Genomic DNA, 16860 nt, shown 5'->3' on the forward strand with positions numbered 1-16860 from the left:
AACATTTGTCTATTATTAAATTATACCAATTAATATTTTTACTAATAACGCTGTCTCAATCATCATGATTTTATTATAAATAATATAGGCCTATTAAACACTATTTTGATATTAGAATAACATTAATACTAAACTGATAATACATTTAATGTACTACTAATTATTTAATAATTACAAAGAGTATTATGTGTTATACGTTCCTTAATGTTTTTACTAATTATTAAGATCAATGATGGAACAATATTGTTAAAATAATAATTATGATATTAATTTTATATACACAAAAGAACTGTAATCCAAATACTGGTGACAACAATTGTTTAACCTGTATCAACCGTCGTTCCGCCTGGCTTTTTGTATTTCCATCCTCCATTTTCAGGGTATATTAGGTAGCAATTATCCACACCTGAACAATCAAAACCACTATAACACAAAAGTATAACAGATAATAATAATAATAAACAGAAAAATAAAGCTACTATTTCCTGTTCCGTTTCACTAAACGGAAGACGGCGCCGTGTAACAAACATTGACGAGGTCCGCCTCGTTGTTGACTGGATGGGCGTCAATATGTTCTTATTTGGCTTTTCTATTCTCTATACAGCATTATGCACTAATTCAATATTTGACTTTATTTAATTATCAGAGTTACACATGCATAAACAACAACGATAATTAATAATTGAAAATAAAAGATTTATAATGTAGCACAATTAAAAAGTGTCAAAGAAACGTATTTCCTCCATTGAATCATGTCCCAACACTATTTTATATGCATTTGTGCTTAGGTGGGTTTTGTTTATGTGGCTTCCGTTTATTTTTACTAATAATATTTCATTAAATCTTCAAATATGAGAGTTACTTACATACATATATTAATAATACATACAGGTAGTATAGTAATATTGGAATTTTAGTAGGCCTAAGGTTTTTTAAATATCGGCTACTATCTATTAATAATAATAATAACTGGTACTTGATATAGCGCATTATGCTGAAAGCCTCAATGCGCTTTACAAAGACAGAAAATTACAAAATTAAAAAGGTGGGTTTTGAGGAGAGATTTGAAGACACTGGTGGAAGTAGCCTGACGGATTTCAAAAGGCAACGCATTCCATAGAGAAACGGATGCCGAAGAAAATGAACGATTTCCATAAAACTTAGTGGAGGGATGAAATATATGGGCAAGAAGAGACTCAGATCTAGATCTCAGAGACCGCTTAGGAACATAAGGTTGAATAAGTTCAGAAATGAACTTAGATGAAGAATTATGAAGAGCTTTGAAAACAAAGAGCAGGATCTTGAAAGTAATTCTTTGTGTTACCGGAAGCCAGTGAAGCTGTCTCAGCACAGGTGTGATATGTTGCCTTATGGGGCTTTGAACGACCAATCGGGCAGCTGTGTTCTGGACTCGCTGAATTTTAGAGATATCCTTTGCTGGTAAGCCATAAAGTAATGAGTTACAACAGTCTAGCCTTGATGTAACAAAAGCGTGAACAAGAATCTCAGTTGATCTTGAATCCAGGTACTTCCGAATGCTTCCAATTTTACGAATGGCGTGAAGCCCAGCTTTGCAGATGTTATGTACCTGATTGGACATACAAAGCGTTGAATCCATGACAACTCCAAGGTTTCTACAGGATGACGAAGGTTGAATGAAAGAATTACCAATCTTAACAGAGGCAGTCCAACACGCAGGCTTAAAACGAGAAGAAAAATGAATAAGTTCTGTTTTAGCATCATTCATAACCAGGTTGTTAGATTGACACCATGCTCTGACTTCGGCAATACAGGATTCAAGTTTACTGACAGCAGAATTACGCTGATTAGGGTTGAAAGTGACATAAAGCTGAGTGTCATCAGCGTACGCCATACACTTCACATTGTGAGATTCAATAAGGTCAAGTAGTGGGGCGGTAAATAAAATAAACAGAAGAGGACCAACCACAGACCCTTGTGGAACACCAACTGTAAGCAGAGTCGGGTTCGACAAAACATCCTTGATGACAATGGACTGGGACCTATCATTTAGATATGATGCAAACCAATTATGACCAATTCCAGAGATACCGTAACGTGATGATAGACGATGTAATAACTGCTTATGGTTGATGGTGTCAAAAGCAGCACTGAAGTCTAAAAGGACCATAAGAACCTCATTATGGTTGTCAAGTGCAATGCTAATATCATTATGCACAAGAAGAAGTGCAGATTCTACACTATGGTTTGGACGATAGGCGGATTGTCTAGTGGCAAATAACCCATTTCTATTCAGATATGATTGCAGCTGACTGGACACAACCCTCTCAATAATTTTTCCAAGAAATGGAAGATTGGAAATGGGTCTGTAACTTGCAAATTCCTCAACATCCAAAGATGGCTTCTTTAACAATGGTGTTATGCAGGCATGTTTGAGTGAAGATGGAAAGATACCTGAGCTCAGTGAGGTGTTGACAACTTTGGTAAAGAAGGGAAGAAGGGTAGGAAGACAAGTCTTAATTATAGGCTTATTTTAATTAAAATCTAAAAAGTCACAGAAATTATCAAATAATGATGGTTGACTATTGACCTTTATGAGTCATGGGCCACTTATAGCTAACTTTGTGGGATGGTAGGTCACCAAATTTCAGGGTAAATAAAAAAAACTGGGCCCATAGAGGGCGTAGATAAAAATGTTTAAAAATATTATAATACGACTAGCATTTAGAAGTTAATAAATCAGATTATGTAGGAGAGTAAGAGCGTATGTATTGGGTGGAATAACACTAGAATAACAAATATAATGTTCATCGCTTGTTTTTATACCATCCGTGCTGTGAATACAACATACAATATAATGAATACACATATGCTTACTGATAGATCTACCACTGGTGAAAAATAACATAGTAAATTCCGCCGTTCTATTTGAATACATCACTGTATGCGATATAAAACAATACGATAGTTAGATATTATCATTACATAGGCCTTATACTGTAAGGAACAATGAATACTTTACTTACTTAGGACATGGTTCAGCCTCTGTCATATTCCATTTTAACATGCATATTACTACTGAAACACATTTTAGCCATTGTATAACCCTATGCATAGTTTTTAGCTTTCCCGTTCGATAGGTGTATGGAACAACACGGAAATTACTACTTATACCACCAACTCAAAGCTTTCAAATGATATGTTTATTATTAGGCTATATTGATATTTCCGGGAATTAAGTTCATTTCAGCCCGGGAAGGAGAGAAGGCTATTTATTGGCTATTTTTCTGGTGGTTAGTTCAGGATTTTGTCATATATTTGGTAGTTACTATCTGGATCTGGATACGCCGTTGATATAAATATGTTGGAACGTACTTGTATCCACTTCTTATAATATATTCAACATCTTTATTTATAATACTAGTTATTAAACATTCACTACGACGGCGCCCTCGTTATAAGTAGAAACTACAGTTAAGTAACGGTACTAAAACACAGTCAATTGACGATTCCGCACGATTCTATACGAACAAGATTGTGAGACTCAAATCAAACACGCGAAATGTGCATCAGATTATTTGCTGATGATGCGGCATTGGTTTTAACTACTGAAGAGTATTTTACAAACAGTAGTTAAACAATTCAACCAAGCCGTGTAAATGTTTGGCCTCAAGTAAACTTCGAAAAACGTTTTTTTATGGATTTTTAGTCGCGTGCAACGCGGCTCTACAGTTCACTATGTCGGTCGGTTGGTTGGTCGGTCGGTCGGTCGGTTGGTTGGTCGGTCGGTCGGTAAACACTAACTTGAGCACGAGACTGCAGCTATGTACATGGCCTTGTTTCTGTAACAAGATATAAGAGGGTGGGAAATTCAGGATGCAACTTCCCCCCAACCAAGATTCACGATTCACGCAAAGTAGGGCGAAAACATTTACGATGGCTTGAGATTAAATTGTTATAGCATACGAAGATATTTTGTAATAGAGATTTGACTACACGGAATCAAGCTTTACGGACCTTTATCTATTTGTAGTAAAATGCTATCTATAGCTACACACATAATATATCGACACATACAATGCAAACTATCCTGCTTTAATTGTTTTATACAACAATTGCTTTCATGTTTAAAAGGACATATGTCATCGCCACACTTTATTCATAGTAATACGGAGTATATATACAGAAACACGATTTCTGAGATTGAAACGGACATAACTATTCTTGTTTTAAGAATGTTTTGTAGTTCATTTCTAAGAATGTTTTTAAATCACTATAACGTTAGTTTAATTGATTAATTATAATTTAGCTTATATATTATTTTCTAAAAAGCATTATACTTAAAATTACGAAAGACAAAAACAATAGCATAAAGCATATACATCATCAATCTGATTAATAATAAAATGAGCGGCCTATAATATTGATGTTTTTTAACAATTAAAGATATTTTCTTTAATTTCTTCTTCTTCCGAATAAGTAACTCGTTAAGAAGCTTATTATTTGTTACGTTGAAGGCGGTCATAGGTAGAATCTTCTGGTGACGACATTGTGCTATTTATCGGCATGTCCACGTAAGTGTACATGTTGTCTGTTTGCGATGGAGTATCTGTCTTCAACTTTCCATATTCGTTTTTCTGAGATTCTTCAGTGGCTGTACTGTAAACGTCACCATCATGATGTGTTTCGTCACTATGTGTACCTGTTGGCGACTGCATGTTGGTAGAATTGGCATAAGTTCCTGTTGTGTTTTCATATGGTACGTCTTGGATATGCCCCTCCTTATCCGATTTCACTTCAGAAGCATTTATACAGTTGTAGAGTTCATCACCATTCGAAAGTCCTTCTGTATTTGCATACGATACGTCACCAATATCTGTTTTGGTATCAGGCGTCATATCCGAGGCATTTAGCGTATCGTAGGTGTCACTGAAATCTTGGTCAATACGTTTCTTTTTATTTGGTAAGGCATACAAACCTACCGCCACGTTGTTTGGTTTTGCTGCTGATGAGGACGGTGACATGACTGCGTACTTGCAATGTTGTTGAGCGTTTGCTGTTTCTGTGTATCGAACAGGATCACTCAGTGTCTCTGCAGGTGCCGCTATCTCAGCGTAATCGTCGGAGTGTGCCGGAACATATACGTCATTAGAATGTGAAGAACCTGTTATAATAAAATGAATAATAGGCAACTAACCGTTTCAAATTGAGTAAATGAAAAATTATTCAAAGAAAACAATGATATACAGGATAATTGACCTTTTTTGAATAACAAAGTTTGTAAAAGAATTCGAAACAAATTAAATCAATAAAATAAACTTGCATTATATAATTATAACCCCATATGAAATACGACTGGGAAACCAATCCGGTATGTTAAAATGAAATTGTTAATGCCTCCGAAATGTCACATCAAAATAGATTTGGCTAGCTTTACGCACCTGTTCCATGTACAGGTAGTTTACTACCTGAAGTCATTCGTTGCTTTTTCTTTTTCCGTCGAATGAGAAAGAAAGCAATGAGCAGGCCTACAATCATGATTATAACAACCAACGTCACACAAATAGCAACAACTGAATCTGCATCATCGCCGGATTTATGTTCATATGCAGGTGGAGACATTGATGATGATCCGGGGATCGGTTCTGACGTCACTGTAGGCCTACATATTTCAGTTGTATCTATAGACATTTGGTAACATTTTAATGATTATTATCTTTAGTATTACATTTTCTTGTGGTATTTTAATATATTAAAATATGAATGCTCTTTTATCTCCGTTATCAATATTATATTTATTTTTATTTTATTTATTTATTTTAACCATATTTAATGAGGGTGATCCATCCAGCATTTGCTGATCATTTGGGACCCTCGGAACAGATACAATATACAAAAAACAACAAGGACAGAAAAGTAAAAGAAAACCCAAAACAATAAAATTAATTACATAAGACTAAAAATCTGAATAAGAAAATTTGAAAAATAGCAAATAACTGAAATGTTAAATTAAGCAAAATATAAAATATATATATATAAATAAAAATTTAGATCTACTATTTTACAATTAAAATCTGGAAAAGGATTACATAGTTTTGAGAAAAGTCATAAGTCTAGTTTTGAAAGAGGAAAAGGATAAGGAATTGCGGATAGATAGAGGAAGATCATTGTAGAAATGAGGGGCCTTGTAACTGAAAGAGAGTTTCCTTTTGAGATTTGACGAGTGGTCATTCTCCCATTGGCCGTAATTTTAGTGAGGAGATGTCATAAGCCTTGAGGAGCAAGAAGACTTAGGGTTTTGAAAGTAAGACAACCAAGTTGGTAGTGGAGTCTTTTCTGAAGAGGAATGGTATGGGCTAGTCTAAAGTGATCATCAGAGAGGTGTGACATAGGATTAAGTTTGAGAATAATGCGTAGGGCTCTGTTTTGGATTTTTTGTAGTTTACTAGAGAGGTTAGTATTAGAGTTAGAACCCCAGACTGAGCAGCAGTAATCAAAGCGGGAAAGAAATAAAGCATTATAGAGGAGAAGACATGTCGACTGGTTGACAAATTTAGAGGTGCGAGCAAGAAGGAAGTTAGTTGAGTTTAGTTTTTTACATAAAGCAGAAGTGTGCGATTTCCATGTGAGAGTGTTATCAATTATAATTCCAAGGTGTTTGTAAGATGTGACTGAGCTGATAGGAGTATTTTCAATGTTGAGATTTATGCTATTAGTAGTTGTTTTTAGTTTGTGTGAGGAACCAATTAACATAGATTTAGTTTTTTGGACATTAAGTGAAAGTTTGTTAGCATTGAGCCACAAAGAAAGGTAAGTAAGAGTCATATTTAGTTTTTGCTCGATGAGGGGTAAAGATGTGTTACTAAGATATATAATAGTGTCATCGGCATACATGTCAGTGTGTATGTTACTATCTAGATTAGAAAGAGGGAAGATCATTAATATATAAGGAGCATAAGAGAGGTCCAAGAATGGAGCGTTGCGATATCACAATCATTCATACAAATGTTTTTTACAGTTGCAGAAATAAGACATAACTGGTTGTAATTTAGACGTGTACACTATAAATTGGCTATCTTTATAAAAAACGTCGTCATACTCACCAGTAGATTCACAGACAATGCTCTTTACCATATCAGTTGTTGAGCAGTCCATGTTTTCACTGTTTATCCTATTATGCTCTGTCCCTTCTCCATCATACACATCGACTATTGCGCATCCCCTTGTGATGTTCTTCTGGGGTAGGTCTGATTCTACATGAACATTATATCTACTACTAGACCCTGGGTCAAGAAAACCTAACACGATGTATGTTAATTGATTGTATTCCTCAACACTATTTATGACCTTTATGTTGCCACCAACCATTTCACATTCACTTTGAGCATCATTACAAGATATTTGTTCATCAGTCACTTGCATAATCATATAGCAATTAGGATCGATGTATACTTTGTGTTTATCTGCCAAAAAAATATGATATTTTAAAGACATAACGTGAATACGTCGTTACGGGGTCTGGACCTTTTCTCCCAGTCCATTTGCCACCCGGCATAATAATTGACACAGTCGTCTTTTGCCATCCGGTTTTTCGCAACCGGTCTTTCACCCCGTTATTCCGCCATCTATCTTATTTTTAAATACACATATTTCAATAATAATAATAATGTTGTTGAGACAATATTCTATACCTTTGTTTGTTTGTATTCCAGCTGTATCTTTGTATATCCATTTTTCATTTTCAATGTAAATCATGTGACAATTTGGACCTGAACAATAAAAACCACTAAAAAGACAATAACATTAAATTAGAGATAGATTAACGTTCTATCTTAGTCTTGAATGACCACTGCCATGACATGGAAGTGATATAATCGCCTTTCACCTAGTCTTCATTAAGTGATGGTTTGTAAGAACAGTGTTTCATTAATGCACCATTGCATTGTTTATGTAAACATTCATAAACTCACAGCAACCAGCATTCTGAAATATTGATTATTAATCTCATATTACAATGTCTATCCTTTTCACAAAATTATATTTTTTTCATCGTATTTGGCCGAGTGATTATTCTCAATATTCTCAATCACCCGTTTAATTATGCAGCATCCGCCTTGTTTACACATCCACCACTTACATTAAACATTAGGACTATAATTGTTATTATTTGTGGCACACTCAAGCGAAATCAGACATAAGTTGGAATTTTCACAAATACTGAAACAATACTACATAATTCAAGATTTAAAATATTGTTTACTTTCAGAGATATCACACTGTCGAAAGTTTTTGTAGTTACAATCAGTGTTTTGAGAAAAATGCTTTTAAAGGAAATGACAAGTACAAACAAAAAACAGGGCGTTTAAGTTTGCATTTAACGTATATTATTATGAATAGTTTGCCTTATAAGCTAACATTTAGATTACACTAGTAACCGTACTGGAACACTTGCTGACCGGATGATTTTCCCATCTTATTTATTATGTCTATTATTCTCTAACCTCTTATGAGAGGGTTAAAGAAAAATCTCTATTCCTATATTCAAACCCATTTAGGAAGCCTAGTTTTTTAATTCAATATAATTATTGCCTACATTTCCTGCACACAAACGTAATATTAACAATGTTGTCAGTGGCAGACGGCATAAAGAAAACAACATACTTAGGCCTACATGTTAACATTAGAGTCTATGCAATTCCTGAGCGTACAAAACAGTTTAATGACGAACGCTGTTTTCACAGTTTTTTTTGTATTGATGGCTTATTCCAAGTAAGTTTGCATTGTCTTGCACATACCAAAATCAAAGATTTTCTAAAAGGAATAATTCATCTATTCTATAATTCTTTCAATTTGTTAAATGTGTGTTTAATTTATCTCATTGGTATTATTAACATAAACATTAAATAAAGGTCAAATGTACACTGCAAAGGAAATATTTGTAAAACTCAAGAAAACATGTAATTGGATATCAGAGTACACATTTGTAGCTGAAGCTTTTCCAAATGAATGGACATGTGTATTTTCAAATAACCAAAATATAGAGGTTGAAATTCAAAATGATAAGTATGTACCAAATGAGTCAAAGGCTGTATATAACTGTTTAATAGAACATAAATTTGTACCACCAATTTCACAGAATAGGTGGGAAAATATACTGAACAACTATACAATAGACTGGGAAAATGTATGGAAAAGAAAAATTGTGAACGTTAAAGAAAGTAAATTCAAAGCATTTAATTATAAATTATTAGAATAATTACATTTATATATATATATATATATATATATGGAATATTTCAGATTCTGATAAATGTGAGTTTTGTAATAATGGTGAAGTAGAAAATGAAGTACATATGTTCTGGTATTTCACAAATCTAAAAGTTCTATGGAGTCACATTAAGCGTGTTCTTAGATGTGAAACGCTTCAATGCTCAGATGTTTTCCTAGGACATAACAATCCTGGGTTGAATTGTATTTGTTGCATCTGTACATACACTATACAAAATAAAAATACTTAAAATGCTAAAACAAAAAGCTGCTCCATTAATTAATATGGTAGTTTATGAACTAAAATGGAGACATGAATGCAATGTTTTATCGTATAAGTTCCACTATGCTTAAAGTATTTATATTGTATATAAATATTTAAGGCAAATAATATTTTTTAAATAATATATATAATAAAGGTGAACATTATGTATATGATGAATGTGTATGTCTACATGTAAAAGATACTTATAAATAAAACAATTAAAAAACTGCTCCATTAATTAATATTGTAGTCTATGAACTAAAATGGAGACAAGAATTCAATTTTTGTAATAAATTACATTTCACTTAAAAGTGTTTATAATATTATAAATAAATAAATACGGTAATTCATATTTGTTAAATTGTTTGAAAATGTATATATATAAATGAATTTGTATGTTTACATGTGTGTACACTATGTGGGTGTGCAGGTTAATAGTAGTACACCAAACAATGCATTTGATGTTTGTAGTTAAGTATTTTAATTATTGTACAATTGGTTATTGTAAATAGAGGAATGTTAAGAAGTAAATACTTTAATATAATGGTATGATACTAAAGGTTAAAATTATGATATCAATGAGGAAAAACAGAAAATACTAAAAAAAATGTAGAAAATGTTTATAAATTATGTAATGAAAAATTGAATGAATAAAGGTGGTGGTGAACCACAAAAGATTAAAAAAATATAAACATTGCAATGTACGTAAACATTTCCTAACTTCCTGGTTGGTAATAATACGTACAATTTTTCTATATACCAATAAAATATACATTTTAGCAAAAACAAAATACTATAAAAAATTTAATTTAATTATCATAGGATAGGCATACATGTTAACTAAGAATCAAGAGGAGGTTTATCTAAAGATGTATTGTCCCCCAAAAACATGAAAAATGAAGATTAATAAAATCAGACTTTGAATATGTTTTCCAGTAACATTTTTTTTCGGTCCAATTTTTGATGGTCAAAGTGGATTAGTATTATGTTACATTAAAATATCATATTCAACAACAATTTTGTTAAGAATTATTTTTCAGGGGGACAATACATCTTTAACACATTATTAATAATGAAGTGAGCAAATTAACTATTGCATTCTAGTTATCCAGTTATTCATTCATTGAAATATGGAATATTATTATTGTACAACAGCCATAATGTGTCTAACTGCGATTTTATGTTTCCATACCTTTACACTTCGTAACAATATAAATCATTGTGAATAACATTTAATACATCCAGTTATATTATACTCTGATTATGTAGATCTTATCAATTTAAGATTACAATAACAAAATAAGCAAGTGACAATACTTACTCGGGACATTGTACAGTGCCTGCCGTTTTATTTAACAGGCATATTACTATAACTGAGGCATATTTCAGCCATTGTGTAGCCCTGTGCATAATTGCAGCTTTCACGAATCTTGCCGAGTCATATATGTGAAATATAAACGACACGGAAATTATCATACAAACCTGAAAGCTTGAAACTGTTTTATATTGATATAGGGCCTCTCTGTATATCCGGGTTAAATGGTTTTAAGTTTCACTTTATAGTATTTTTTTTTAAATCCGACACGATCACCTTGCATCATACTGTATAAACTAAACAAAAATCAATAACATTGTTATTGTCTAAGATAATTTTAACGTTTTCGTATTCCTCCATTTGTTTATCCCTGTTTAGACCTTAAACGAATACTTCGGTCGTTACCATTTTATAAGTGTACACAAAAATAGTTCTTGAAAATTGTAAACAGCTAAACTCGTTTATATTAAAGATGTATTGTCCCTTTGTCAAATTCAAAAAAAATAAAAAATGAAAGATTTTGAAAAAAAGTGGGTCATTTTGAAGTATCATAATAGTTATTAACTTTCACCAAAAATTAGTCGAAAAAAAAAATAATTTAACTGAAATACAGACGTTTTTTGGTTCAAAAAATAACTTTGACTTCCAGTCAAAGTTTTCGATCAAAACATATCTCATAATGCAACGCGCTTATTTGGCTACTCTGTATGCATAATCATAAAACTTCCTCGCGATCTGTGTGAGAACACCTTCTCAACCGTGACGAGTTGTAAACAATCCTAATTAGCATCATGCATAATGTATAATCATGGTTTAAAATCTTTGTTTACTTTCGCTCGCGATGATTTTCCAGAAGAAATGTAATCAAGTTAATTTAGCTGTTAATTACGTAAAATTGTTGTTTTTGGCTCGAATTTTCGACTTAAAGTGAATAACTTTAACATTACTTTGATATGGCCAATTTAAATTTAGAATATTCTGACCTTCATTTTTTTGTGTTTCAAGGGACAATACATCTTTAAGTTAGAATAGTTTTAGTGTCGACAGCGGTATAGAATCGGGTGTGCATTGAAAGAACCGGCAAAAATAAAAACATAAATTAATAAAGAAATAAAATCCAAATAGCCAAAGCTGGGTCAAGATTTTACTGATTCTTAAAGAAAATGTGGTGTACAGCTAGTGCAAGTTGTATTATTTTATTTTTCGATTAATACTTGTTACAAATAAAATGTATTAATACATTATTTAGTAGTTATTTTAAATAGTAAGGAATAAAATCATCATAAAGCATAAGGTGTATTTACAAAAAGGCTTACTCATTTCAGAGTGACTTGTTGTGAACTAAATTGTATTAGAATTTTACTAAAACACTACCAACCTTTTACTAACAATGCATTTTGTTTGTAAAACAATGAATATCGTATAGCCTACATGAGGGTTGGAAAAAAGCAGCATGATAAATATCCTAATTAGGCCTATTACCAAGTATGATGGTTCAAAGACTATATCATATTTTATTTAGGAGAACATATTTAAGGCATGGTATGATCAAGGAATATAATAATATTATTTCTCAATACTACTACTACTTATTCTATTATATCGATTATATATACAAAAAAGTTAATGTTCCAGATTGCGCTGAAGCTTGTCATAGGCATTTTCTTCCACAAGATTCAATGGAAGAGCTGTGTCTACGTAAGCGTACATTCCCTCAGATGGTACCTTCTCTGGCGCATTCAGCTTTCCATACTCGTTTTGTTCGCATACTGCGATATCTCCTTTCTTGTCACCATTATTCTTTTCACTATGATTGTTTATAGTTGAGTACGGCAAGTCATATTCACCATCAGATTTTCCATTGTTACCACCAGGCTCTAAGTTCATGTTTTCGTCATTCAGGGTATCATAAACGTCGCTATCATCTCTTAAACCTTCTGTGTTTGCGTAAAGTGTTTCATCAAATCCATTTGGGAAGTCGCCTGCGTTTTCCTCCTGTGCTTCTTGTTGCATGTCCGTGACATTTAGACTATCGTAAACGTCGCCCCCATCTTGTGTGAAAACTGTAGTGTTTTCATGTGGTGTTCCATCAAAACTCCTGTTGGACTGTCCATGTTGAATGTCCGTGACGTCAAGTGCTGTATAGAGAGAATGTGATTCTAAGCTTAAATATTTACTTTCAAACTCATCTTCGATTTCTTCTTTACGATTGTGTCTACTTGTACTTTGTTTTGCTGATTGAAAATTGTCTGCATCTTGTCTCATTTCTCGCTCCTCTCTTGGTTTTAGTGTATCTTGCACATCACTTGTTGATTGTAGTTGCATTCCTGTGTCGTATAGAATATTTTCAACTTCGCATGGATGTTGATTATCAGATGTAGAATGCTCGTGAATGGTTGCACCATTCGAGTACGAGACACTTTCTGATAAGGATAAAATAATTACTTATTAAATTGTACATTAATAATATAATCAAATATAATAGAAAATATGTTGTACTTGATGTACTGTAAATAATCAAACGTTGGTGACTAGTCGTGTTGGTCACATGATACAGATACGTAGTGGATAAAAGAGGTAATACATTTGATTAAAGTAGCTCTACCAAAGTTATAACTTATTTTAAATATCAGGTAAAGAAAACTGAAATTATAAAGCAATAAAGCCAAATTGGACTCATGCATAGCAATTTCGTTTGCATCAAATAGTAATTGTGTTAATATACCAACTGGCAGCAACACATTGACCTATTAATAGAAGTACATTAAACACTATAAATTATAGTAAAATAATCAACCCAGAGCTATATAGCAGTTTTCCTCAAATTAGAGTTTCTGACATAGACGTAGTATTTTAACTTGGTTTTTATTATCATATCCAACGTTTAGCTTGGCGTACTGAATTTAGCTCAACTCGGAAATTCCACGGAAGTTTGCTTTAGAATTCTTCTTCTATCACAAGAACTCATTGTAATAGTCTGTTTCAAAAATTCACATACCTGGCATGTCTTGATGTTTACTTCTTCTGTATCGAATGCAACACGTGAACGTCACAATGACTCCGACAGCAAACACGAATACAGGAATTCCGACAGTAACAAGCAAGTCAGGATCGGTATCAAGATTTTGGTTATCTCCATTTGGATACGTGACTGCCGAACGATCTACAGTAGTTTGTCTTGTTAAGCCAATTGGATTGAGGGTAGATGTAGAACTGTATAATGCTGGTGATGACACTCCTGATGTCGATAAAAGGTCTGATGGAGTAGTAGTAGTAGTAGTAGTAGACTTCACCGATGTCAACTGCGTATCAGTTGTTGAAACAAGACATATCCCAAGATCGACAACTGCATTCATTAAGATATAAAAACAAAACAAACTACATATAGTTTTATACCATCATTTTCAAAATCACAGCCATGACTACGGTTTGATATTAGTAGTGCTAGTCAATCATATTTCGCTCCAAGCTTGCTAATAAAATTAGGTTGATAGTGAATCCCAGTAAGATATGGAAAATCGCAGTTTCAACGATTACAATTATACTAAAAAATTGTAATATAATAATATTATTATTCAAGTTAAAGATCATTTTTTATGACATTGAAATTCAACAGAATGCAAATCGAAAACAGTCCTACCAGAAAACTCGCAAACGATGGTGTCTACCTCATCTTTTGTGAAGCAACCCTTGTTTTTAATGCGTCTATCGTCTTGCTTACGCCCCTGCCGTGGTTCGTATACTTCGATTTGCGCACATCCAACATCTACGTTCTGTCTTGGAGGACCATCGACATACACATTGAAGGTGACTGACGGATCATTAAGATCATAGAGAACCTTGGTCAGTTGATTGTACTCTTGTTGGCTATTTATAGCAGTGATGTTGCCGCCAACTTGTTCACATTCATGTTGGGTATCAATACACGATTCGTTTCTATTTGTACTTCTTATAAATATATAGCACCTGGAATTGCTGTCGTCTAAATTTAACATAAACAAATCATTTTCTTTTTCAACTCCTAATACTAATGTTGGTAGCTATAATAAGGTTGTATGTAGGCCTAATACTAATTTGAGTATTGTTGAAAATAAGTAGGATGAAAAAGCAAGATATGCCTATTTTATTAATAACTGTATTTTTGGCGTTATCACTATGAGTAAGTATTTACCCTTATTATGTTGGTAAATTGGGTGGTAATGCTAAAAGGTGACTTCCCTATTCAATTGTTATACGAAAGGCGATGCACTGTTGCAATCAAGATACAACGATTGAAAATCTAGAAATCGTTTGAAATTTAAAAGATTTTAACATTTTATAGTTTCTTAATTTCTATTGCAATTGAATTTTATTTCCATTTTGTGTGACTAGTTTGTATACCTTCTTTGAATTAAAAAAAAAGTAATACCGTTAAGCTAACAGTATTGCTTTTTTACATACATGTGTCTCCATCTGGCTCTTTGTATTTCCAATCCCCATTTTCAGAGTATATCAGGTAGCAATCATCACCTGAACAATCAAAATCACTATAAAACACAATAGAAATAATAATAATCATGACCACGTGTACGACGATGGCGATGATGACGACGATTTTTTTTATATAAAAAAGATTGCATTGATAGATAGTTTCCTATATTTAACAGGTTCTCAAGTGTAAGGTCATACACATATTTCTATCCCCTGCAGCTTCCCGTGATGATACAATTGATTAAGATGAGGAATAATATTGACCGCAGTGTGGTTCCTTGTGAGACACCACATGTGATTTCTTTATATGGTGAGGTGCAGCTATTGAATTGGTGTAAGGAAGCTGCAGATGATGGAAATAAGAGATGACTTTACACCTAAATGAATACATTTACTCGATCAAACGCTTTAGCGAAATCAATGGTAGATATATTTTTTAAATACCACCCGTTTCCATGTTACTAACAACCGTATTGATTAAATCAATAAGGTAATTTGTACTGATGAGGAGCCTTGTTTTTTTATCTAGCAGTTCATTCAATCCTCTGAGTCCTCTGAAATCCATGCCACAATAAACGATTTAAAAACTCTGGCAAAAATTGGCAGCAGTGATAGGCTATAGGACGCAGGTCCAGCAGTGATGATGCATTGCTAACTTTAGTGATAGGTATAGCAGTCCCTAATTCTGAGATCTCGTGGAAAACTCTCTCAGACAGCAAAGCGTTAAATACATCAGCTACGAGGTCAGCTAGTATTAGAGAGATTTTATCCATAAATTCTTTAATTTATTTTATAGGGGAGTCGTCATGATGTCATGACTTACTGGCATTTAGTTTGCCTAATATTGTTTGATGGAAGGGGGTGGGGTGGGGTAGGTTGGGCTTTCAGCCGGTAAGAAGGCTGGTACAGCTTTTAAGTCTAATGGCGGTAGTTGACAGCATATTGAAGTAAAATAATCATTTAGTTTTATCGCTGATTCAAATAAGATTAACCAGGAAACTTTATGGTAGGTTTATTTTAAAGTTCCACCAGGTTACGTACGCTTTTGTGCCATTTTGCCGGGGTAAGTTTAAGACATCTAATGTTATTCCTGTGTTCTATCCTAATACTGATTAAATCACGTTGTGCGATACAGCAATATTGGTATCGTTTCTGATGGTTATAGTAGTAGTTATTTGTACTTCAATTGTATTTCTCGTCATTAAAAAAGCATATTAAATGTTAACACTTTTTCGTAAGCCTTATAGTATGATGTGACATCTAGCGATATAGAAATTCTGCAGTCTCGTTATAAAATGTACATACTAAAAGAAATAAGTATAGACTGACTTACGGAGGACACTGTGCCCAAACGATAAGAAACTGACAAGCTAGGACTAACATGAACACCTTCATTTTGCAGGCCTACTTTATTTCGTCCAAGTAGATCACTTAAACACACCTTGAACCCGGAAATGTTGTGTAATAACCTTTTGAGTAGGCCTAAATAAACATTGTATTTTCTACGTATTACTTGCACTTTTAGTATTAGAAATAAAATGTCTTGAATATATTATAATAAATC

General features: G+C 33.1%; 2 protein-coding genes across 2 annotated transcripts; both read right to left on the reverse strand.

Annotated features, from left to right (window-relative positions):
* Positions 1–3900: 3900 nt before the first annotated feature.
* On the reverse strand, positions 3901–11087 carry LOC144844562 (uncharacterized). The gene is made up of 5 exons (XM_078701529.1): positions 10833–11087; positions 7671–7765; positions 7083–7442; positions 5421–5660; positions 3901–5143 (listed from the first exon to the last, which is right to left on the reverse strand). The coding sequence occupies exons 1-5, from the start codon at positions 10985–10987 to the stop codon at positions 4479–4481; spliced, it is 1515 nt and encodes a 504-aa protein (XP_078557655.1). The 5' UTR covers positions 10988–11087; the 3' UTR covers positions 3901–4478.
* A 992-nt stretch (positions 11088–12079) lies between these two features.
* On the reverse strand, positions 12080–16725 carry LOC144844560 (uncharacterized). Its single transcript, XM_078701527.1, has 5 exons — positions 16630–16725; positions 15267–15352; positions 14467–14808; positions 13825–14172; positions 12080–13249 (listed from the first exon to the last, which is right to left on the reverse strand). The coding sequence occupies exons 1-5, from the start codon at positions 16689–16691 to the stop codon at positions 12450–12452; spliced, it is 1638 nt and encodes a 545-aa protein (XP_078557653.1). The 5' UTR covers positions 16692–16725; the 3' UTR covers positions 12080–12449.
* Between the last annotated feature and the right edge of the window lie 135 nt (positions 16726–16860).

Source organism: Antedon bifida, chromosome 6, assembly GCF_963402885.1.
Source record: "Antedon bifida chromosome 6, ecAntBifi1.1, whole genome shotgun sequence".
Classification (NCBI taxonomy): Eukaryota; Metazoa; Echinodermata; class Crinoidea; order Comatulida; family Antedonidae; genus Antedon; species Antedon bifida.

What these genes read in the sequence shown, in the direction of transcription:
- LOC144844562 (XM_078701529.1), bottom strand. Translation starts at nt 10,987, where the DNA reads ATGATAATTTCCGTGTCGTTTATATTTCACATATATGACTCGGCAAGA. An exon ending in GGCACTGTACAATGTCCCGA is followed by an intron (nt 7,766 to 10,832) that starts GTAAGTATTGTC and finishes TTGTCTTTTTAG; the next exon opens with TGGTTTTTATTGTTCAGGTC. An exon ending in ACTACCTGTACATGGAACAG is followed by an intron (nt 5,144 to 5,420) that starts GTGCGTAAAGCT and finishes TTATTATAACAG; the next exon opens with GTTCTTCACATTCTAATGAC.
- LOC144844560 (XM_078701527.1), bottom strand. Translation starts at nt 16,691, where the DNA reads ATGAAGGTGTTCATGTTAGTCCTAGCTTGTCAGTTTCTTATCGTTTGG. An exon ending in GTTTGGGCACAGTGTCCTCC is followed by an intron (nt 15,353 to 16,629) that starts GTAAGTCAGTCT and finishes TGTGTTTTATAG; the next exon opens with TGATTTTGATTGTTCAGGTG. An exon ending in CATCGTTTGCGAGTTTTCTG is followed by an intron (nt 14,173 to 14,466) that starts GTAGGACTGTTT and finishes TAATGAATGCAG; the next exon opens with TTGTCGATCTTGGGATATGT.